Genomic DNA, 23,210 nt, shown 5'->3' on the forward strand with positions numbered 1-23,210 from the left:
CCCAGTCCTTCACCAGACTCGAGACCTGACAGCCTGGAGCCGGCAGGAAGCAGCCATTGTATCTGCCGAAGCCCAGAGCAGGGGCGGAAACCCCGGTGTCTGGCACGGACCGGCAGGCCCCGGTCACCACACGGACACGGTGGCAGCAAGCCCCTGCGGCCGTGATTTTTATAAGCCCTATCTTGTGGTCGGCAGGACTGTCAGGATCCACAGAGAACACGTGGCTCCCGCTTTGCCATCCCCAGCCCCGAGGCTTCCGCAGCCCTCAGACCCTGGCCCTCGTGGCTGCTCAGGCCCGAGCCAGAGGGAGAGGTGAGCACAGCGAGCAGGGCTTTGCAGAGGTGGTGGTCGTCTTCTCTTCTGCTGGGTGTCTTTCCTGCTGTCCACTGGGGGGCAGGTGGCAAGCCAGGGTGCCTGAGAGTCTGAGTGGTGACCTGCCATCGGTGCCTCTTCTTCCGGAGCCGGGCTGTGCCTCGTGCACACCTGGGCACTTGAGTGTTAGTGGCTTTTCTTGGCTAATGCTCCGTAACTGCTCTTCCTTTCCACGATAAATGGGTGATTTAGAAGTCTTTCGAGTCTTCGGCTGGAGCTGAAGGTGAATTGTCCAGGGTAGAGGCTGTTCGGAGTCACTGAATACAGAAAGCTGCCAGTATGTGGTCTTTCCCGAGGTCAAACCCCAGAGTAGATCCACTGGTGGAGGTAACAGTCTACCCCCGTGGTAGCTCTTCTGTAATTGGTGTTTCAGGAGAGATTGTCACTCATCCTTGGTTCGTGCCCATACAGAGGTCTCATTCTGGCAGTTTGCTTGAAACGCTGGCCGGGCGGGAGCCCCAGGCTGACGGGTGCCGGCTGGCGGGGGAGGGACGCAGCACGGTCAGCGGGCACCCAGTGAGGCCGGGTGAGCGCCAGGGGACAAGGGGCGTCCCGTGCAGAGGAGTTCCTGCGGCGCTTCTGGGCAGGTGCGTCGTTGAGCTGTGGCAGGAGGACCGGACTGTGCCATAATTGTTACGACAGAAAAAACACGCCAACCTTCCTCTCTCCCCTGCCGGCCATTGTTTATTGAAAGTTTACTGAGCACAGTCTTTGTGGATGTCAGGGAGGTTGTCACAGCTGCAGGGTCCTTCCTGACGGGCCTGATTCCTGCTGGTTTTCTTCCCCCTCCCCGGCTAACCTTCTAGTCTTCGGGGCCACGGGAGGGCCCGGAATGGCTGGCGAGCAGTTTGCCCTGGGGCGCCGCCTCTCTCCCAGAGACGCTGGAAAGACAGGATCATCTTGGTGCTAAGAGGCAACTGCCCTGTTTGTCCAGAGGCAAATGGAGACTTTACCGAACTATACAAGAGGGTCCCTACCCCCTGCGGCCGCCAGGTGTGAGACCAAACCGAGGGGCATACTCTGTGGGTCAGGCCTGGGTGGGATGGGAATTCTTTACCCAGGAGTAAGTGTTTTTAACAGAAAGATGTAACTTGCCTTTGGACCGTGGCTGTGCCGAGGCGGTGGAGTGGGCTGCCCTCTCTGGGCTGAGTCTCCAGGCCTAATGAGGTCCCCTGTGGGGATGCTGCTATTTCTAAAATGCAAATTGCACATTTCCTAGATTTTGTATCTGTGGATTTGGATGAGGGAGCAGGGCCAAACTGCTTATACAATTTGATATGGGCCGAAATGGTACTTCAAATCTTTTGATTGTTCCTAAATAAAAACATAAATACATTTCACATCTGCGGACTTTATTTTGTGGGGGATCCCGAAAAACTAAAAACACTTCACATCTGCGGATTTATTTAGTGGGCAAGCCCGAACCTTAAACGTGGATGGATGAGCAAGGCCATTCCCCTTGGCCCACTTCAGGAAAAGTTCCACTGCTGGGTCCACGGGACTGGCTTCTATGTGATGGAACCGTGATGTTTTTAGGAATTACACTCCACAGACAAGGGCAGAGGAGTCAGACCTGGAGTCCTCAGGTGTCTGGTAAGAGGATGCTGGCAAGTCCTTTTCTTTCCCCCTTTTGCCCCATGAGAAGAGTACTCAGAAGCAGAGCTTGTCCTGTTCGCTAAGGAGGGGCTGGCGAATATGCGTAAGGACCCAGGAGCCTCGAAGGAACGTTAAAAGCCTCATTTCTAAGATTCAGAGCAATTGCATCTTGTTGGGGGTGACCCTGAGGGCCTGTGACAGGAAAAAGGGAGCCCACAAATATCACCTGGGGCAGAGACATACCAAGGCAGTTCTCGTCCCAGGTGGACACCAGGGCCTGTCCCTCCCTGGCTTGGCCGTTCTGGAGGCCAACTTAAGCCTTGGGAGAGCAGCTTTGTGTCAAATGTAAAGCAAGTCCTTGGGAGCTGGACCAACCTGGTGTGGAGCCCGGAAGCCAACCAGCCGAACCCCCAGGGTGGGTGCAGACTCAGGCGGTGGTTTCTTGGGACACAGCTGTGGACAGAGTTGGCAGTAGAAGTCAGCAGGGGGTTGCCGTGAGCTTCCATGGGGCAGCTGCGGTGGCCTCCAGGCAGGAAACAGAAGGCCTGCCTGACTCCTGGGCATGAGTCCCCTGGGGTTCTCAGAGGAATGACCCAGTGAGGAGGATTCTCAGGCTGAGACCGGGCTTGAGCTCTTGAACTGAAATGTGAGGCAGGACCTTATTTTGTTCCATGAACTAGTTTGGTGGGATAACCGGATACTGCTTGTAGTGGTTTCTCCCTTCAAAAGAACAGCAATGGTGGGAGCTGATGGGCTCAAATGGAAAGACGAGTGAGTTTTGAACCAGCCCCAGCCTTCAGGTGTTGTTCAGCACGTGCCCGGTCAGGAGAGGGGCCTTGTGTCCTCTGCTCATGGCCACAGATCCTCGTGAATGGCACTGGCCCTCGGCTGGGGTCAGAAACCGCTCCTGCCTTCTCACAAGGCAGCCTCGAGAGAGGGGGGTGCTCGGCCTGACTGCTCTCTCTGCAGGGGTGTCAGCCACCGGCCTCGCAGGTAGTGCTGTGCGCATGCGTCCGCTGGCCGAGAAGTCCAGGCCTGCCACTCGGGGCGCAGTCCCCTTGTCCCTGCTCTGCCAGCCAGCCAGGAGTAGTTCCTGTTGGAGACCGCGGGAGAGGGGACCCTGCAGGGAGCCATCCACTGCTTGTCTTTGCCCCTGGTTCCATGGACTTCCTCTCCCTGGCCCTGTTTTTTTGGGTGTCCTCTGCCCAAACTGGTGGGTCTCAACCCTGCCCACTCATTCGGTTCACCTGGGCACCTCCCACTCACCACCAGGGCTGGCAGAGCCGTTAGGGCTCCGGGCACTGGTATTTCTCAGAAGCTTCCCAGGTGATGCCTGACCCAGTGGGTGGGAGGCAGTGCCAGCCCAAGCCGCCCCACAGCAGACACAGGGCCTGCTCGCACGGTGAGGCAACTACCCACCACAGGCCCAAACCTTCAGGCTTGAGTGAGGGTCTCCCTTCACCCCACCTGCTTGTGGGGCCTCCCGGGGCAGTCAGTGAGGTCAGTTTGGCCTGGAGAGGTGAAACTGATCTGTGCATTTGCATTACTGAGGGTTGTCGTGTTTTCTGCTAGGATGAAAGATCAAGACATTGGCGACGAAAGGCAAAGGCAGTGTTGCAGGGGAAGGGGGTGGGGTGGGGTGGGGGACAGGCAGGCCTCAGGTCTAGGAAGCCGCTGCAAGGACTTCAGAGCTGTCTCTCCCCGAGTCACACTCCAGAAAGACACTTGTTCAGTAAATGATTGAACGTACGTTCTGATTAACAACGGTCAACACCAACAAGCCAAGCCTGGGCCATGATGACAGGCGGCCCCTAACCGAAAAGACCCGCACAGAACCTCTTCCTCCATAGATTAGAAAAGCTCTCACCTGGCCACGGGGCTCTGGAGCAGGAAAACATGGCTCAGGGAAGTCCAGGTTAACTCGCACCCACCACCTTGTCTGTGGGAAAAGGACTGTCCTCTCTTGAGTAGGTCAGAGAAGCTCTAGAAGAAAGCCAGGGGGCCAGCAAGAACCTGAGCAATAGGTGCTCTGATACCAGCTGTCAAACCGTCTCAGTGGATAAGAAGAAATATTCTAAACTGGTCCCAGTTCTCCAAGTGGATGGTGCTCAGAGGGACCTACAGTGAACCAGGACTGGCCCCCAACCTGTAAACTTGGGAACTGTTGTTAGGTCTCTGTGGTCTGACTTGTCATACAGGAAAGGGATGCTTGGCACCTGTAACTCTTCATCAGCCTTGGACTTGACTTAAAAATCTTGGTCTCTCCACGCTTTCTGTGGTCTGTGAATTATCACACCAGGGGTATACTCATTACCATTTTAAGAACCAACCGATTATACTTAACCTGCATCTTTTCAGTGACAGATCTTTTCAGGCTCCCTGGGCTGGCTTTTTAGGCCTGTCCCCACCCATCCACCAGGCAGGCAACTGTATGTGCGTCATTTCTGATCTACACCGGCATAGACCACGGGGAAGGTAAGGGCATGGCCTTTTCAACCAGGTCTGGGCACAGAGATTGGGTTGCAGGCTATTGAAGCCTTTTCACCCTACTTCTGAATGCTGCGTTGTTTTGAAAGGAGAGGCTTCTGTGGGCTGGGAGGGGACTTGGGTGGCCTCCCACTCACCACCAGGGCTGGCAGGCCACAGAAACCCGGGCTCCCTCACAGTGGCCACACTTGACCCTGCCATACCCTCTGCAGACGAGCTGGAGAAGAGGGCGGCCTCACCCCACCTCGGAGCCCAGAGGGGAGATCTGCTTGACCTAGAAGTTGTGCAACCCCCCGCCCCCCTGCCACCGCCTCCACGGCACAATAACCACCCAACAAATGGTCCACAGTTAACAAGTCTCCAGACAACCGGCTCTCCTGAGCACCCCCGCAAGAGCCCAACAAGGGGCCCGGGGCTGCTTTATTTGGCAGGCCGATCTTAAGAGGCCAGCACAACTAGCAAATGGCCCACCCCAAGCCCAGATGCGGGCAGCAGGCTTGCGTGTGCTGAGTGCTGGCTGCGCCGCGAGGTGTCTCTGTGCCCACGGGCTGGGACCCGAGCCTCTGTCCTTTAAAGCGGGGCTGCCTTCCCGACCTTTCCCATCTCCTTTCTGGGATCTCTGCACTAGCTAGGCAGAAGCAGCCAGCCGCTGAGCAGCTGTCCCCGCAGCTCCCTGCAAAGCAGGCAACTCCTTAACCTGCTTCCGTTCCTAAGGGAGAGCATCCTGAGTCGTCTTTGCCTTCAAACAAACAAAACCCACCTGACCACCAGAATAGGCTTTGCTCTTTCTTCTCCTCCCATCCCTACCTACCCGATTCCCAACAGCCTTACTGGTCCCCAGAGGACAGGGCAGGTCGCAGCCAGACCCTCCCCTCCCCTGGGTTCTGCCCCAAGGCTTCCCTCCAAAGGGGAGCAGCAGGACTAGGTAATGTAATGACTATCCTACTGAGAAGAAAAATACTGATGTTTTTTAAGTCCTTTTCAGAAGGAAAGCTTTTCCAATAAAATTTAAGATTTTTGTTAATATTTAAATTATAAGCCAAATGCTGGCAACCATATATAGATATGTTTGCTGTGGACAAGACTGTGAGGTCATACTTGCAAAGACAACTTTGGGACTAGTTTAAATAAACCAATACATTTTCTCAGAAATTTGTATAATTTCCTTCGGTTTACAATCCATGGTATGGAAAGTTTAATAGAACGTTAAATAATTTACCTTCTACCCTAAAAGTAAGCTACAGAAAACGGAATCACTATTAGGATCGAGTAATAACAAGGCTTTAACGGCTCAGTGGTTTTTCTTAAGAGTATATAAATATATAAATCTTGAAAAGGTAACACTGTTAGTTGAGCTGTAAAATCCATAAAAATAACAGTTCTGCCACAGTGCAGACAAGTTCGCTCAGTTTGCTCCCCCACCCCCACCAAGCAGCTTTCCGGTTAGAAGTGGAAGACCTAGAAAATCATACCCTACGTGAAATAATGAAGATAGTGAGAAACGGGGTGTGCAAAAAATAACCTTTAAAATTTCCATCTCCAACATCACAGATGCCCAGTAACAGGACTTTGAACTGGTTTAATGAACACTCAGGATCATCTCGGCATCCTCCTGCCGTGCTGTCTGCAGGCTCCGATCCCAGGTCTGCTGCTGCAACAGGGAGAGTGGTCTTCAGTCTGAACTCGGACGGGGCAGGGGGCCGGGCGGGGGGGAAGGGGGTCCCCTGGCTGGCCTGCTGGAGGGCACCCTGAAGGAGGCATGTCCGTGTGTGCAGTTTCCTGAACGTACTGGGGAAAAGCCCCGCTCTGGGCCGCACCTGTCTCCGACCAAGGCCTCCAGTCTGCCGCTCCGGCCGTTAGACCTCCAGCCTGGCCGTGGCCCCTGCGTGAGTGCGAGGCGCGCCACAGCTGACCGTGGGGCAGGAGGGGCGGTGCGGCTGGGCCAGCACGTCCGCAAACTCCGGCGCCCCGGTGAGCGGGTCCCGACTCCAGGTTTGCATCCAGAGCACCTGCCTTGGGCTGCCCACCGCCCCCCCGGCTTCGGGCAGCAGGCAGGCGGTGTAGCCCGTGGCAGCGCAGGGCGTCCGGGTCCTCCCCCTCCTCCCCCAAGGTCCTGAGGTGCTGCCGGCCATCCTCCAGGTGGCCCCTCACCCGGGGGCCCACGGCAGCCCGGGCCGCCCGCCGCGGCTGCGTCTGACGCGATCCCAAGTATCTTGCGGGCTGGGTGGTGTTCCCGGCCGCGGGCAGTGTGCCCTTGTGCTGTGTCCTCTTCCTCGAGCTGGCGGAGCCCCTCTCCAGGCGGGTCCTGTGCTGCCCGCCCTGGCTCTGCGACCAGCGGCCAGCGACCCTCACCCCTTCCCAGCTGGGGTTGTGAAGCTCCAGGACGATGTAAACTCGGGGCTGCTTCCCTGGCCCAGCGAGGCCGCTGCGGCTCTCTCGGCAAGGTCAGCGGTTCCTCCGAGCCGCCCGTGCAGCGGGCCGAGGCAGCCTCTGTCCCCAAGAGGCTACTGCCACGGTCCTGGCCCCACGGACGAAAGGCTCCACCCCCAGAAGGCAGGACCAGATGTGTGTGCTTAATTAATTCGAGTCACAGTACGGGTTTCGCCTTCACCCAGAGCTGGGGCATGGAGGCCCCAAACAGTACTACAACTCATCAGTGGCTTGGTTTGTCTAGCAGTCACTGCTGGAACCCAGCTCCAGGCCTCAGGGCCAGGACGGCCGCCACGGCAGGCCGCGTCCCAGGAACCCAGCTCGCGGCGCTCCACGAGGCACGCGGCGCCTGCTGCTCTCCACGGGGCTGGCGAACAGCTAGAGGCGGTTGTCTCCGTTGACCCGAGTCCGACGTGGGGCCCTGGACGGAAGGAGAGCGCGTCCCTACTGGCAGTGGGGCCTCGCAGCCCAGTGGGACAGCCCAAGGCAAGGAAAGCCAGACAAGGTAAGTCCTCCCCAGGAGCAAGAGAAGGACACAGAAGGGGCCGCAAGCTCTCCTTCCCATCTCCCCGGTATGCCACCCACCCTCCATCCCCGCACCTCCGTTCCCGACTGTCAGACTGGTCTGCCAGATGCTCGTGGGAGATACGGAAGTCCTCAAACGGCTGCTGGTAGCGGGCTTCGAAGGAACCTTCCCGGGCCCGGCCGTGAAAGAGCTGGCCCGAGGCATCGGAGCCCCGCTCCCGCAGAGACATACTGAAGGGACTGAGGTCCCCGTTCTCCTGCTTCAACAAGGGCAGGGCGCGTGGGGTCAGTGCCTCCCCCGGGGGCCTTGTGAGGCTGCAGCCCGCCGGCCCCCCCGCCTGCGCTGCAGTTACCTTGGCAGGGAAAACATCGATCTTGACGAGCAGGGAGGCCAGCTCCAGGTCCTCGCTGTAGTTGTTCTTCAAAGGCACAGCTCTGTATCCTAGGAGGAGGAAGGCCGCGCCCTCAGCCTGGGAGGGAGCTGAACAGGGGGCCCGCCCCCCACGGCCCCCACACCCCTAGGTAGGCCCCAGGCGCTGTCTCTACGAAGGCTCCTCACCTGTCTTCAGGCCTTTCACTGGGAAGGTAGCCTGAGCCAGGAAGTTCTGGTCACTGAACATGTCTTCCTCATACACCACAAAGCGCAGAAAGGCGAATTCCGGGTTGCTGATCTGGAAGTGGAAGGGCTTGGCAGGCCACACAGGGTTCAGTCCATTGTCCACTGCGAAAGTCAGGGCAAAAGGCCTCAGGCCACTGCCTCGAGAGGACAAGAGTCGCTGGTGTGGAGTATGGACGGGCCTTCGGGGCATGGCGAGTAGGGAAGGCAGACCTACCCACAAACTCTGTCTTCTGCTTGACGCTGTCATACTCTGCTCCGGCCACCTCAATCTCCACAAAAGGACACACGATGCCTCGGCCGTTCTTTGGCAGGTGCCGGGCCCCCAGCACCTGGAAGGCAGGCCAAGATGGGCCGGGGATGGTCCCTTCGGCGCCTTCCCAGGCCTCACTATGCAGTGTAGGCAGTGCGCCCTCTGCTGGGCCCCAAGGAGGCGGCCCACTAAATGGCTCCCCGCATCAGGGCCCTGGGAGCGGTGGCGCTGGAAATCTCCGCTTTAGCCGCCACTTTCACGGGAGTTTTTGCATCTACCTCATTAAATCCATGTCTGTTCTAACGTGGACTTTTTTTTTTCCCAAAGATTTTTTATTTATTTATTTGAGAGAGAGAATGAGATAGAGAGAGAAAGCACGAGAGGGGGGAGGGTCAGAGGGAGAAGCAGGTTCCTTGCTGAGCAGGGAGCCCGATGCGGGACTCGATCCCGGGACTCCAGGATCATGACCTGAGCCGAAGACAGTCATTTAACCAACTGAGCCACCCAGGCGCCCCTAACATGGACATCTTTTACGTGACATCCCCCCAAGGAAAGGAGGAACTCTCCTCTCGGGGGAGAAGCACGTGCTTACCCTATGCTCTCCTCAGCCCCACCCGGCCCGAAGCCCACAGCACGGGCTGCCCCCCACCGCCCCTAGTGGCTCAGGGCTGGTTCTCAAACAGAGCTGGGGGGCAGCTGAGCCCTCAGTGGACAGCCTGACTCCAGTGATTTCGCAACCGAGCGGGCCTTTACCACTCTGGGCCCGGCCCCACAATGGAGGCCAGCAGCTGCCTTCCTGCCTGAGGACGGTCATGCCTTCCTCCAGCTCAGAAACAGTCCAGTGCGCCCCCCACCCGTCACACGGACACCCTATCCTTGACTCTGTGTAAAGGGGCCCTGGCAGAGCAACTGCCACCCACCCTGAAGCCCATAGGTGAGCAGCACGCACCTCAATGCAGATGGCACATGGCTCCAGACCTCGGAGGCTGCTCTTGTCAAAGGGATCAAAGGCCTCGTCCCGCATGGTGCTCGGCTGCAGCACGTAGCCGCAGTGGCCGCCGGCCATGAAGAGGGCCTGGTTCATCTGCATAGGCTTGTCTGGAAGAGCCGGTTCCGGTGGGCTCCAGCCCCACAGCCCAGCAGAGCCCCCTCCCCGCCCCACAGGGCAGCTCCTCACCTGGGGTCTGGAAGTTGAGGGCCACGAGCTGACTGCCGCAGATCCACATGGGCAAGGGGTCGTAGTTGGAGGAGTCCAGCCGCTGGCCCTTGGGGTAGATGCGGGAGAGCTGCAGCCGGTTGTACTGGAGGAACTTCTTGCCTTTGGCCTTGTTCACGTATTTCTCCGCCTTCGTCTCCGGAAAGGACGACATGTCCCGGTAGCAGGCACGTTCCGTGCCAATCTCTGGGCCAAACGGAGAATGCTTACCGAGCCGGCCCACCCAGGCGGCTCCGCCAACCCCCATATAAAGGGACGAAATGCTCCTCCGTCTTCCACCTGCCCGGGAGGGCACCCAAACCCACCCCGCCGGGACCTCGGCCCTTACTCTCTTCATCGAAGGGAACGGGCCGACAGTAGACAACCAGCTCGGAGAGCTCCAGGGCGATCTTCTTCCTGCGCTCCATCATCTTCCCCTCCGTGAGCTGGTGACACACACACAGCCTGTAGCCCCAGGGTGGAGCCCCCGCCCCACAGAAGGGCGCACCCACACCGCAGGGGCTCTCCGAGCCCTTCCCTGTTCCCTGCATCTTCCAGACCCCACCGGACAGTAAACAAGGGCCCTTCTGTCCTCAAGCCCCAGCCCAGAATCGTCCCTCCTCTTCTCTGCCCTGAAGGGCACACTTGCCCTCCAAGACTCTCAGAGGGTGGGATCCTCACCACCACCCAAGTCTCAATGACAGCTCAGGGTCTGGGGCTGGCTGCGCTCTCCAGTGATGCTTTGTGACCATCGGGTACGCCGCCTCCCTTAGGCAAAAAGGCAGCCTCCTCTGACTTCAGTAGGAACGCAGGCCTCTGGCTCGGTCTCTGGTGCCCCAGTGACTCTACCCCACCTCCCAGGCCTAAGAACCTCATCACCTCAGCTCCCCCCACCCCAGTGCAGCCACCTACCCACCACGGCCACTAGCAAGTGCGCCCCATCCTGTCCTCATCCCCCCAGAGGCCCGCTTTCTTCCATCAGGGGCTCCTACACTCATATTCTCACTCCCTCTTTCAGCCCAGACCCCAGAATCCATCCCCTCAACCAGCGGGTCTGCCAGTAAAATCCTCAGCACCTTCCATTCTCTGTGGGACTCGTGAATGCCCGTTCTCCAAAGCAGCCAGACCTGTAGCCTTCGAGCCTTCTAGCCCACACCAACCACGGAGGCAACGGCCCTCCCACAGAATTCCCTTAACCCTTACAAATACTTTCCGCTGCCCCAGGCTCAAGTGGAAGAGGCCTCCCTCCTCCCCGCTGGCTTCTCCAGCAGTCCTTTTACGTGACATCCCCCCAAGGAAAGGAGGAACTCTCCTCTCGGGGGAGAAGCACGTGCTCACCCTATGCTCTCCTCAGCCCCACCTGGGGAAAGCCTGCCCGGGCTCCGGCCCCGCGGAGGTGCTCCGCCTTTGCCATGCCACACTCCCCGCCCCCCCCCGGCCACCACCCTGCCATGGTTCCTGGTAGTGGCACTAGGGCTGTTCGCTGCTGCCAAAGCCAGTGGGCACTTTCAGGTTCTTATCGTGCCTGTTGGTACCTCCACAGCCCTCAACACAGACTCCATCCCCCGCCCCGGCTGCTTCTAGCTTCTCTGGCCTGCCCTTCCCGGCTCCTCCTGTCACCCACACCTTCAAAGCGAAGCCCTCCTCCCGCTCCACACCACCAGTCCCCCCTGCTTCCAGCCCAGGACTTCTCTGGCCTCTGCGCTTGTGTTTCCAAGTGCCCGCCAGGCAGACCCACGGGGCTGGCTCCCGGCTCCTGGGGGGGCCTGGTGCCACAGGCCTCGCCCCCAACAGGCTCACAGGCTGCCCCTGCGCCCCCCCGCTCCCCTCACCCTGGCGTCTGCCGTCTGGGCCACCTCTCGGATCTTCTTCACCCAGTCCTGCAGCTCCTCCTGGGAGTCAGCAGCGACGTCCAGGGACCAGTGTGCCACCGAAGCCATGCTGATGGAGAAGACGAAGAGCCGGCTGTTCTTGCCCTCGGGACGGATGGCTGCGAGTGCGAGAGGACAGAGCTGGCAAGTCGTTTCTGCATCCCCCACGCCACAGCCCAGGGACTGGCTCGGTGTCCCCTCACCACCTGTCCTCCCCACACATCACTGGGGGACAGGGCTGCTCAGCCTGGCCCATGTGACAGCAGAGGACGCAAGGGCTGCCGGGAAGAGGTGGGCCGGGGCTCCAAACCGGTCTGTCTCCCCTGGGTCCCCTGCCCCGCCCCACCCCGGGACCCCGCCTATGAGGACTGCGGAGGTCAGCGAGCCATCCGCGTCTCCCACAGTGCCTGGCTCCGGGTGAGCAGGCAGGGCTCAAAGCTGGAGGTGAACAAGGAGCCCAGGGTGTCAAGCGGGGGGATCCAAGCACTGGGAGAGCTCGGGGTGGGGGCAGCCTCTGGCTTCTTCCCTCGGCACGTGCCGAGAGCCACCAAGGACAGCCTGACCCTAAGCAACGGTGGGCTGGAAAACGGGATGGGGGCTCACCGATCTGACAAGCCGGCACATCCAAGACCCCCCGGAGCAAGTCCCCCAGGGGGCTGTTCTCGTCCAAGTGCTGTGGAAGGCAAAGCCCAAGGGCTCGTCAGCACGTCCGCTGTACACACGCGTGGGGGGAGGTCTGTGTGCATGCGACAGACGCCCCGCACAAGCGCACACATGACAACGCACACACACGGGTGTGTGTGGACCGCAGGTGCTGGAGGCTGTGCGTCACCGTGTGTGACTGGCGTGTCCCACCGCTGTGGCTCTGCGCTCACCTCCCTCTCAGGCTCCAGGGCTGCAGGGCTGACCATCTCCTCCACGTAGTTGGACGGGAACCACAGCTGCTTCTTCCCCCCATAGTCCCCCCGCCACCTGTGGAAGCCACATGGTGCTTACCCCGGCAACCACCCCAAACTCCCACAAGGAGGGGAGCCCTCGTCAAGGCCCCACACGGAAGCCAGGCTGTGGCCAGCACCGCCGGTGCCCGTGTGGGGCCCCCACCTCCCGGCCTGCCACACCCCCCACGGGCTCTGGCTCCGGGGACCAGGCTTACCAGCCGCCGTCTTGCTTCTCCACATTCTGGATGATGGCGCTCTTCGTGAACGTCAGCTCGTCCTCCCTCTGCGCCTTGTAGTCAAAGAGGGCTTTGACCGCACACTGCAAGGGGGAGAGCGCCGGTTAGAGTAGGCAGCCCCTCCTCACCTCTCCTGACCCGCGGCAACCTGCCCAGCTCCAGTCCTCACCACGGGCCCTACAGGAAACTCCAGGACAGATGCGACTGAGGACAGACCCAGGGCCTCTGCCATGGAGACTCCTGGAGGCCAGGCCTACCAGGCCCCCCCAGCCTGGGAGAAAAGAACCTTCTCAGGCTCCCTGGCTGCTGAGGGAGAGGGCACAACTCCTTTACCCCCTAGAGAAAGAGACAAAAAGAGGAAGATCCTCTCTGACAGATCTTCACAAGGTAAGGGACTCAGTAGCAAAAGTACAAAATTTTCTGGCCAGTGTGGCCTGCCCCTGCCCTGCTGCCACCCAGGGAGGAAACGGGGAGTTACCCTGGGGAGCAATCTGGAAGGGTCAGTGCGGACCCCCCAGGGGCAAGGTCTGGGAGGGGGTCAGCCCAGGGAGAGCTGTGGTCGTACACAAACCACACATCTCTCACAACCTCTCAGGCCTCGGAAAACCACAAGCACCACTTCTCCACAACAACCACAGATGGGCCCCTGAGCAGAGCAATGTAAGCCCTGAGCAGCTGGGGACCCCCCCACCCCCCACTGCTTCCTGTGCCCAGAGGCCTGACGCTGTACCTTGAAAGTAGGCATAGGATTTGCCTCCACGTAGAAGCCAGGGTTGCGTCCCTCATACAGGGCTCCATAGTCAGGCTCCTAGAAACAGGATGGAACGGGATACGTTAACACCCAGACGACAGTGGCCACTGGCTTCCCTGGGCCCCTCGATCAGTGTGGCAGGCCCATGTGTCCTGCCTCACCAGGCCATGTCTGCCCCTTCCCGGACATCGGGTCCACCAGCATCTCAGACCTCAGTGGGCATGGCCTGGCCCTCCCCTCTCTCCACATTCTTACCCTGGACACCTACCCCATCATTTTGAAAGTTCTCTGTTCCTGAAGGCCCACACTGCTGCTGAGCTGTCTGCAGTGGAGTCCCGCAGGGGCCATGCACTCAACTTTCTAGCCCAGTGGCTCCCTCCCTCCCCCTGGGTGCCCCTGCCCCACACACGCCAATCCACCAGCCCAGCCCCGGGCCCCAGTGTGTGAGGTCCTTTCCCTGGACACCCATGCCCGCCGATGACAAGTCTCAAGTGGACCTCCCGTCCTAGATGCCTTCCTTTTGTCCAAGGCCACAGTTCCAGTCCCGAGCCCTTTCCATAGGCTTCTAACTTCACTTGTCTTACCCCTGTGCCTCCTCCCACCACAGCCACACTTCTGTAGCCAACTCTCTTCTCTGCCCCGGTGACAGTCTAGTCCACGCCCAGCCAGGTAAGCCTCTGGCCTTGGGCCTACCACTCCCTGTGTGAGCTCCAGGACCTCCTCACCCCTCAGCCCAGCTCACAGCCCCTAACCTCTTCACCTAACACATGCCCATCCTTACAGACACACCCTCGTAGATGACATTCCCTCCAGGACACTGTCCTGGCACCTACGCCATGGCTCCCAGCTGGGCAGTGACCCGTCCAGGAGCTCCTACAATATCCCTGGCTTCTGTGTCTCACACAGACAGACTGTCCCACGACTGCCCAGCAGCTAGCCCAGGGTCACTGCCTGCCACGCCCCTCAACCACTGGGCCCTCACAGCGGTGCCAATCTTCTCCAGCGCCTCCTCGTTGATGGGATAGCGCAGCTTCATTTTGCGGTACAGCGGATGCTTCTCATAGTAGCTGATGAGGTCCACGAGGCTGTCAAACTCCGAGTTGCCCAGCATCACCGTCTGGCCCTCCTGCTGGACACGGCAATGCTTGATCTTGCCCTCGGCCCTTAACAGAAGAGTCACACGGGGTCAGGGCAGCCCAGACCCAGGAGTAGTCCCATACCACCTAGAGCACCCCGAGGCCACACCCCTCACCGGAAGGAGATGGCGTAGGAGTTGGGCTCATTCCGTTTTCTCACCAGGAAGGCCCCGTCCCGGGGGACACGCATCAGCATGTGCTCGGCCTGAGCTCTGGTCAGGCTAGCGTGGTACCACCTGAGGACAGACCGGAGTCAAGCCCTGGCCTTCCCCACTCAGGGCACGCCCCCCCGCCCGGCCCCTGGCCCCTCCCTCACTCTTTGCTCTCATGGGCATTGGTCTGCGGGACAGGCTCTGAGAGGCGCATCTCAAATTCGTTGCAGCGCAGGGGCACCTGCTGGTAGTGCGTGATGAGGTCATAGAGCGAGTCAAAGACCAAGTTGTCTGTCAAGAAGAACTTGGGGGCCCCAGCGTCCTGCCGGGAGTGGATCCGGCAGTGCTGGACTTTCCCATTCCTCCTGCGGGCAGATGGGGAGGTGGTGAGAAGCAGGCGTGGCCCAGAACGCTGCTCTCCAGCCCAAGCGAGGCGCCTGAGGAGCTCGGGTGCCGGGCAGACCCGCAGGAGGGCTTCAAAGCACCCAGAAAGGTACGCGTGTGTGCGTGCGTGTGACAAGATCGTGCTCTGTGTGAGAGCCTGTAACCGAGACCAACTACAGACTGTGGTGGTCTCGGGGTGGCGGGGGGCACGTTGGAGTGCAGCACATGTACTGGGAGCGGGTTACCAGAAAGAGAGCGTGTAGTCGCCCACGAAGGTCTCGCTCTCCCGCACGAGGAAGGAGCCGTCAGGGGCCCCGGTCTCGATGCAATACTCGGTGAGCAGGCGCTCGGCGATGTGCCGTCCATCCCGTCCCGCCCCGAGCTTCCCATGGAACCACTTCTCACTGGAGTGCAGCTCCGTGCTGCCACTGGCCTGTGGGGGGGCAAGGCAACAGCAAAAACGCTCGGTGACTCTGACCCCAGCCCGACCCCCAGCCCTGGGTGGGCCCCTCACCTCCTTGGGCTCCTCCTCATCCTCATTGCCCTGGTCACTGCTGGTCTCTTCAGAGTAGTAGATCTTGGTGCTGGTCAGAACGAAGTAGTGGGGGTACCACTCCTGGGAGAGACCGAAGTGGGGCCCATGAATGGAGGCCTCCTCCCACCGGGCCCCCCATGCTCAACCTGGCCCGGCCCTCACGTGGTTCACGGGGTCTTCCAGGTAGAGGATGCCATTCTTGATGGAGTTGCTGATGTCGTTCTCAGAGTACATCACTGATGTAGGCACCTCTTCGTAGGCACTGCCCTCTGCCAGCTTCTTGTGCTAGGGGGGCAGGCAGGACATAGCAGTGCCAGCTCAGTCCCAGAGCCCCCACCTCCTCACCCAGGCTGAGACCACCAGCTAGAGCCATGGCCTGGGAGAGGTGCTGGGAAGTGTGGAGCCCGCACTGTTACCTTGATGAGGATCTTCCTCTTGAGCTGGTTGGGTGAGGGGAGCCCGTCCGCGGCAATGTCCACGGGCTTGGTAAGGAGTGTGTCCCCAAGCACCTTCTTGAAGTACTGTGCCATGTTTCTCTGCTGGGCAATGCTGCAGTGGTCCTCGATGGACAGGATGACCGGGTACCTGCAGGGTAAGGGACAAGTGCAGTGACAGAGACCTAACAATTCTGAGGGGTCAACACTCACTCAGTCCAAACAGCCCCTCAGAAAAGGTGTTAGGAACCAAGGGCCTCAGGGCCCTGTCTAGAGGGGAGCTAGCCAGAGAAGATGCTAGCCCTGGCTTCTGAAAGGAAGTATTTTTTGAGGATGGGTAGAGCTTTAGTTTGTTCCACAGGCTAGCGAAGAACCCACGAAGAGGGGGGCTGAGGGTGCAGGAAACAGGGAGTAGCTTAGGAAGAATGGCTCAAGCAAGCAGCAAGAAAGGAGGGGAGGCCAAGAAGGACAAAGATAAAAAACAGGGGGAGTGGGGACGGGACATTGGAGGGGACCCTCTGTCACAGGAGAGAGCTGGAGCCAAGCTGACCCTTGCCCTCCTCCTCCCCCCCGCCGACTCACTCTGAGGCCACGAAGGCATGCTCCTTGATGGTGTGCAGAACATCGGAGAACTTGATCTTGGTGGTAAGGGTGTGTCCATGGTAAATGACTGGCATCCCATCTGGGCCATCCCAGCAGTCCACTGGGGAGGAACATGACCACAGTCAAGAGGGTGGGTGGCCCCCCCCCCAACCTACTCCCCCAGCCCCGGCCCCCACGCACACTCAATGCAGCGACAGCCCATTCGCAGACAGCGAGCGTAGGCTTCTAGGGAGGACTCGCTGGAGAATTGGTCCCCGGTCAGGTACCTGGACAGGGAAGGAGAGGCAGGGGTGGTTGGGTGACTGCCTCCCTCCTAAGGGTGGGCCAGGTGGGGCTGAGGGAGCCACTCACGTGTTGTGGGAGGAAGAGATCCAGTAGTGGGAGAGAGGGTTGTTCATGGTGTCCGGGCACACTGCATCCAGCTGCGAGTTCCACATACTGTTCTCTTTGGAGAACAGAAAGGTAACAAACTGTCCAGGAACAGGAAGGAAAGGACAGAGTGAGCCACTACCCCAGCCCACTGGCATGGCTGTGGTGGGAAGGAAGGACGCTCAGTGTCTATCACGGTGGGCAAGGTGGACAGTGGGGAGGAACAAGGTGGCAGCCCTAAGGAGAATCTGGCTCCTGGGACCCAGGTAGGGTTCTGGTCAGCACCCCTCATTCTGATGGAGGGGTGTGAAAGGTAGGGCTTACCTCGTCCAGGAAGAAGTATGGTTCTTCAATTTCTCGCAAGGGGTCTTGAAGGAAACTGAGCATGAACTCCTGCACCTGAAGCCGGTCAACAGCCCACAGCTCCTGGTGGGGGTGGGTTGGGGAGGTGCACATGAGAGGCCGCCAGTGACGAGCCCAGCCCCCCTCAGCCAGGCACCCTGGCCCAGTCCAACCCAGCCGTACCCCCTGGTACTCGAGGAGAAACTGTTGGAACTCAGGAAGGGACACACGACAGAGCTCCGGCCGCTCCCCTGCCCTGTGGGAAAGAAGGGGAGCGCCTGGCAGCCAGGTGGCTGGTACAGCCCACAGACAACGAGAGGCCCCTTGGAAGGCAGAGCCCAGTTCCCAGCCAGCACAGTTGCCCAAAAGGGTCCAGTATGGCTCACTCCCTCCCACGGCCTCCCACCTGTACCAGGAGTCACCAGGGGAGAACCCCACCGCCCCACTTCAAACCAAACCTCAGGGCACTGGCTTCTAAGAAGGGGAGGTCCATCTGCAGGAGACAGAAGCTGGTCAGAGCGAGAGCCCCTGGGAGGCCACATGGGAAAAGGGCTTTCAGGAAGAAAGGCTGGGGCAACAGAGAGGGGTAGGCCTCCAGAGGAGAAAAGCTGGAGAAATGGCACCCGAAAGCCCTCAAGTGGGACAGCGGGGCTGAGGCAAGCAGGGCCGGGGCTGGGGTGGGAGAGCAGGGGCAGGGGCCGTGGGAGGGCAGGTGGCTCATGCACCGTCTTCTGGGCGCTGTACATGAGGCTGCGGTACAGCTGAGCAAACTGCCCGTAGGTGATGTCACTGCTGCGCTGCTCCAGGTCCTACACGGCACAGGGTGGGACTCCGGTTAGGTCCGCGGCCAGCGGCTCCCGGGCTGCGCCCACTGCCTGCAGGTGGCCCAGGAGGCGCTTACCGTCAGACGCTCTCGGAGGAAGCGCATGTTGGGGACCCGGTAGTTGACCTGGGACAGCATGTTCTTCAGGTCCTTGGCTGATATACTGAGGAAACAGGGACATCCCCAGTGGCCTCACCCAACCTCTCTCATGACCTCTGACTTGTGGGCTGAGCCCACCTGGGGCTGGACAGGTAAACACTACCCTGGCGCCTAGAGTCCTGAGGTGAGGCTAAATCAGAACCCTTGGGGTGACCAAGGGAAGTCCCCTCCTTTCTCTAGGGCTCAGTTTCCTCATCTAAGCAAAGACAAAGGCCGTGATTCTAGTGAGAAAGGAGTGAACAGGCTCAGTGAAGTGGGTCAGGCATGGGGGAGGGGAGCCAACCTATAGGTCTCAACACTCGAGCCTGTACCTCTCTCTGGCCCCCTAGCAATCCTATGGGCTGCTGGCTCACCCAGACACAGGAGGCACCCTTCCCCTGCTGAGCCTCCAGGCCTCACACAGCTCACTCACATACTCCCCGGGGGGAGTTCGGCAGGGATTCCTGACCAGTGACCCTGGAATGCCAGGAGTGTGTGTCTCAGCACCCGGCACAGGGTGGGGGGTGAGGGGGTGGCCAGAGGGGGTCCTGCTCAGCAAAATACCACTGCTGGTGACTGGACACTCTCCTGGGGTCTGACAGGGAAGTGTCCCTGCCCTCCAGGGGTGCCCTGCCCAGGATGTGGGACTAGGGGACACTGCTGAGCCTGGCAAAAGACGGCAAAGATGGGGGAAAGGGAGGCCTTCTCTCCTGGAGGCTGGTGTCGGAGGGGAGGGTGGGCGTCCTCCTCCTCCTTCCTAAGAGTCTGGCAGGCAGCACCAAAACTCCCTTGCAGGATTCAGTCCTGTACTGGGTGGTCCTGGCTGCTACTGGCACGTGCCAGCTGATCTGACCCCCAGGCGCCCAGGAGGAAGGTGGTCAGGGTCCTTGCTTTGCAGGCTGGGAAACTTGCTGCATCAACAAACTCTCTCTTGACTCTCTGCCATCAGCATTACAAGCAAGCTATTATCCGTCCCACCAAAACACCTGTCTTGACCCTGCTGACATCTCCAGTGACCGCTCCCTTCTCTGCTCTCCCTCACAGCAGCACCTTTAAGGAGCCATCCATGCTCCCTTTCCTTCCCTGAACCCCCTTCCCCACTCCTCAAGGTCACCAACAACCTCTGTGCTGTCAAGTCCAAGGGGCACCTGTCTTCAACACACTTGACGAGGCCTGGCACAGCTGACCACTCCCTCCTCCCCGAACTTCCAAAACTCCACCCTCCAGGTTTTTCTCTTACCTCACAAGCTGCTACTTCCCCTGGCTAGCTCCTCCTCACCTCCCTGATCCCCCCCCCAATGTCCAAGTAGCCTGGGGTTAGCCGCCGGCCCTCTTCCCTTTCCTCGCTACACTTATCAGGTGATCTCCAGCCTCATGGCTTATGGAAGGAACATCTCTATGCTCCCGAGCTAATATCTCCTACCCCAACTTCTCCCTTAAACTCATTCTACCCACCTGCCAATGCAATGTCTCCACCTGGACGTCTAAGGGCATCATAAAACTGAACATGGCCTAAATGTACCCCTAAACTCTCCCAAATGTGTTTTTTCCATGGCCTTCCCCATCTTAGTCAATGGCAACTCCACCTTTCCAGATGCTTCAGCCAAAAAGCTTACTGTCACCCTGGACTCCTCTCTTTCTCTTGCACACCAAAATCAATGTTAGGAAATTCCACTGGACTCTTACCTTCAAGATACAGTAGAGTCCAAATCCGACCACTTGCTACCACCCTGCACCCTGAGCCAAACCCTCTCATCTTCCACCCAGAATGCTGAAGCAGCTCCCTGCCCAAGCTCGCTGGCTCTGCCCCGCCCTGGACTCTCCAGCAGGAGCCGGCGGTCCTGTGCAACTGAAGTCGGGTCACGGGATACTTCCTTTCAAAACCCTCCGTGGTTTTCTAGCTCTTTCACGGCAACAGTCAGAAGGCCTCACCATGAACTGATCTTTGTCCCCCATCTCTCCCTGGCCCCTCTGGCTGTCATATGGTGGGCCTCAAAGCTGTGCGCTTCCAGGCACCCCCTCACACACTAAGGCCACTCTCACCCTCTCTGCAGGACACCCAGAGCCAGTCTGCACCAAGGCCCTCAGAGGGCTTTCTGCAGGAAGTTCCACTTGCCTGGCCCCCAGCCCTACTAGAGGCAGGCCCCCTGGGTCCTCTGGTTCTCCAGGCAGCTGCTCGGGGCATGGCTACTGTTCTGGCTGCCCCAACCCACCGGCTGGACTAGAGCCACAGCCCAATACCTACCGATCCTCACGATTCCGATCCACTGAGTAGAACTGCTTCCGCAGCCACCTGGAGGGAGAGAAGCCTGAAGTGAGAACCACTTCTCCAGCTGGATGAGGTCCGGGGAGGTCAGGAGGCAGTGCCTGGGCACACAAAGGCCTGTGTCCTTGCCAATGCTCCCTAGAATCTACTGCCCCTAACTCTAACCATGTCGGGGGTGGTTCTTACCTCTCAATCTGCAGAGGTGTGGCTGCCTGCAATGTGTCCTCCATCAGCCATGTTAAACCCTTGATCCACATGTTCACTTCATCCTCAGATGTAGCTGTGATCAAGGGGTAAAGAGCTGAGCTGAGGACACACACCTCCTGCTGAGCCAGGAGCCAGTGGATATTTGCCCCCAAACTACCCCCTACCTCCTCCAGCCCTGTGACTCCTACCTTGCAGGCTCAGGGTCTTTAGGCGGAATTCCATCCCATACAGGATGACAAAGCAGTGTGACTGGTCTGGTCGGAAAGCAGGGTCTTCTTGGTAGCGATCAAAATCCCGTGAGGTTTTCCCAGGGCGGATCTCCTTGATTTCGCGAATGTCAACTAGGAAGGTAAAGAGGCCAAGGTCAGGCTGGGGTCTCTGAGTCAGTGCCGAAATGAGGGCAGCCTGGTTTCCTCGTTTGCCCTTTGGGAGGTACCACAAAGAGAGACACCTCATCAAGGGGCAGAGCCAAGAGTACTGAGTCCTACTAGGTGATAAAAGAGAGCTACGCTGAGTCTGAGGACAGACCTCTGCTAGAAGCTGAGCTGTCTGGGGGAGCAGGGAGCCCCATCCTGTGTACATTCCCTTGCTGAGAATGTGGGCAGGTCACTATGACCTGGAAAAAAGCTAGATGGACTCTAGAGAGAGAACTGGGGAGGGCTGAAGGCTGTTCCGTGAGGACCATTTCCTGACACAAAGTACACAAACCAAATTGTAAAGTCCCAGGGTAGGGTGAGGCAGACCCAAGTATGTCTCAGAATCCACTGGAGGAATGAGGGGTCAGGCCCGGAGAACTGACGCACCCCTGAATGGCCCACCACCCCAAAGACATCCCCAAGCAAGTCTCAGCAAGAGGCCTGGTCTCCCAAGGCAGCGGCTCTCCAAAGGGATGTCTCCCCACTCTGGCTGTCAAAGGGCCTGCATGTGGCTCCCCTGGGCTCACAGAGCACAGACTGGGGAAGCACACAGCACTGAATGGCAGACGACCTGCCCCGGCCACTAACAAGGGAGATGACACTGAGTGACTCATTTAACTTCTCCTAGTCGCAGTTTTACCAAATATAAAGTCAAGGGCTTGACTGAATTTCTCTAGAAGGCAGGGTGGTAGAAAAAACATGCCTGGACTCTGGGACCAGACTGCCTGGACTAGAATCCCAGCTCTACCTCCCATCAGCTGTGTGACCTCAGCATAGTGACAACTGCTCTGATCTCACTCCTTCAACTGTTAACGCAGCTAACCAATAACGGTGAGGCTGCTGGAAAGACTGAAAGGTCTAAAAGCCAGAAGTGCCCAGCCCTGTATATGGCACATGGGAGCTCATTCAAAGCAGGTTCCCTCCCTCTGCTCCCTCACCAAAGTACGCTAGCCGCACAGATTCTGACCCCAGGCCAGGAGAGGGCCCCAGCACCGCGCGGCACAGGGAAGGGCTACCCCAGCCACACACCCACACGGTCCCCCAGTGCTGGCTGGGATCCTGGACAGGGGCAGACTCTCCAAGTCAGATAAAGAGACAGATTTAGGGAGGAGCTGTTCAAACAGAAGAAGCCAGGCTGAGCGACCAGAGAGGACTCTCCCTGCTCCCTTGCCTTCATCACACCCTCAGGATTGGTCCTCCCACCAAAAAAGCCCTGCCTTCCCTGCCAGCAGCCCTGCCCCCACCCATCCTCTTTACCAATGAGCTACCCTTCTTAAGTTTTCAGAATCCTTATAACACTGTTCTGATCCCTCCTGTGGTTGCTCACTAAGGAGAACATGCTCCTTCTAGGGCGTTCAAGGCCCTTCCTGGTGAGGCTCAGTGATCTCCATTCCCAGCTTCTTCCCTCCCATCTTCTCTGGTCCGTCTAAACTAAGCTGGGCCAAGGGCAAGAACAGCCAGTGCTTCCTGTCCCCCCATTTCACCCCGGTCCCTAGGGTGGACTATCTCCCAGGCTCCATTCTCTCCCACCAAAGACCCAATTCAGAAGCGCCCTCTTGCAGCAATCATGCCCTTGACTCCTCATGACACTACATGTGTGAACATTAGTCCTCTCCCCCCAGACAGGGCCCATATGCAGTACTGGCTGAAGGACTGGATGAGCAAACGAAGAGAGCAGGCACACAGGTGGGGGAGGGGCCACAAAATGGGAGTGGAGTTTTAAGAATAAGTTACACTCAGGTAGAAACAGGGAGGGTGGGGGGAACTGAGTCACAGAAACCTAGCCTGAGAAGACAGTTTCCAAGGATAGGAGGAGGAGTTGAACAGGGGAAATGCCCAGATCAGAAACTGCAGAATAACCACAAACCTTGCCCTTTGAAACAGAAACCAGTATGCTCTTCCGGTGCAGAGCTGCTGTCACCCCCTCCCACACCTCTCACACAGGCACACAACCTCACCAACACAAATGCATCTAGGCCAGGGTCTGCGTGCTCCACAGCCTGGGCCCTTCCTCTCAGCTGCCTGCCCGTCATTAGAAGTAGCCCGTGCCGTGGCCGCTGCTTGGCAGGCAGCTAGAGGGTCAGTTCAAAGCCTGAGGCCGGACAGGTGCAGCCCCACGCATGCCCTACAGCACG

At 59.0% G+C, this 23,210-nt stretch overlaps 1 protein-coding gene across 2 annotated transcripts in view; it reads right to left on the bottom strand.

Moving 5' to 3' along the window:
* Positions 1–5,962: 5,962 nt before the first annotated feature.
* The window catches only part of PLCG1 (phospholipase C gamma 1), a 29,263-nt gene continuing 12,015 nt past the window's right edge, over positions 5,963–23,210 (bottom strand). The window contains exons 3-33 of one of the 2 annotated variants that reach the window (XM_081832774.1): positions 20,848–21,000; positions 20,639–20,732; positions 20,432–20,479; positions 18,127–18,211; positions 17,951–18,034; positions 17,684–17,718; positions 17,409–17,481; positions 17,208–17,309; positions 16,866–16,984; positions 16,695–16,780; positions 16,494–16,614; positions 15,894–16,062; positions 15,640–15,762; positions 15,457–15,558; positions 15,188–15,375; positions 14,723–14,923; positions 14,523–14,642; positions 14,253–14,433; positions 13,250–13,327; positions 12,499–12,602; positions 12,221–12,317; positions 11,949–12,018; positions 11,307–11,464; positions 9,824–9,920; positions 9,457–9,681; positions 9,229–9,377; positions 8,244–8,358; positions 7,970–8,131; positions 7,764–7,852; positions 7,486–7,667; positions 5,963–7,306 (exon numbers count right to left, since the gene is read on the bottom strand). In XM_081832774.1, the coding sequence (XP_081688900.1) occupies positions 7,264–7,306; positions 7,486–7,667; positions 7,764–7,852; positions 7,970–8,131; positions 8,244–8,358; positions 9,229–9,377; positions 9,457–9,681; positions 9,824–9,920; positions 11,307–11,464; positions 11,949–12,018; positions 12,221–12,317; positions 12,499–12,602; positions 13,250–13,327; positions 14,253–14,433; positions 14,523–14,642; positions 14,723–14,923; positions 15,188–15,375; positions 15,457–15,558; positions 15,640–15,762; positions 15,894–16,062; positions 16,494–16,614; positions 16,695–16,780; positions 16,866–16,984; positions 17,208–17,309; positions 17,409–17,481; positions 17,684–17,718; positions 17,951–18,034; positions 18,127–18,211; positions 20,432–20,479; positions 20,639–20,732; positions 20,848–21,000 (3,653 nt within the window). In that variant the 3' untranslated portion in view covers positions 5,963–7,263. Of the gene's footprint in view, positions 7,307–7,485; positions 7,671–7,763; positions 7,853–7,969; positions 8,132–8,243; positions 8,359–9,228; positions 9,378–9,456; positions 9,682–9,823; positions 9,921–11,306; positions 11,465–11,948; positions 12,019–12,220; positions 12,318–12,498; positions 12,603–13,249; positions 13,328–14,252; positions 14,434–14,522; positions 14,643–14,722; positions 14,924–15,187; positions 15,376–15,456; positions 15,559–15,639; positions 15,763–15,893; positions 16,063–16,493; positions 16,615–16,694; positions 16,781–16,865; positions 16,985–17,207; positions 17,310–17,408; positions 17,482–17,683; positions 17,719–17,950; positions 18,035–18,126; positions 18,212–20,431; positions 20,480–20,638; positions 20,733–20,847; positions 21,001–23,210 lie in introns of both variants that reach the window. The other variant, XM_081832773.1, reaches the window with a different exon arrangement.

Source organism: Leptonychotes weddellii, chromosome 10 (assembly GCF_054177405.1).
Source record: "Leptonychotes weddellii isolate Sample4059 chromosome 10, ASM5417740v2, whole genome shotgun sequence".
NCBI lineage: Eukaryota > Metazoa > Chordata > Mammalia > Carnivora > Phocidae > Leptonychotes > Leptonychotes weddellii.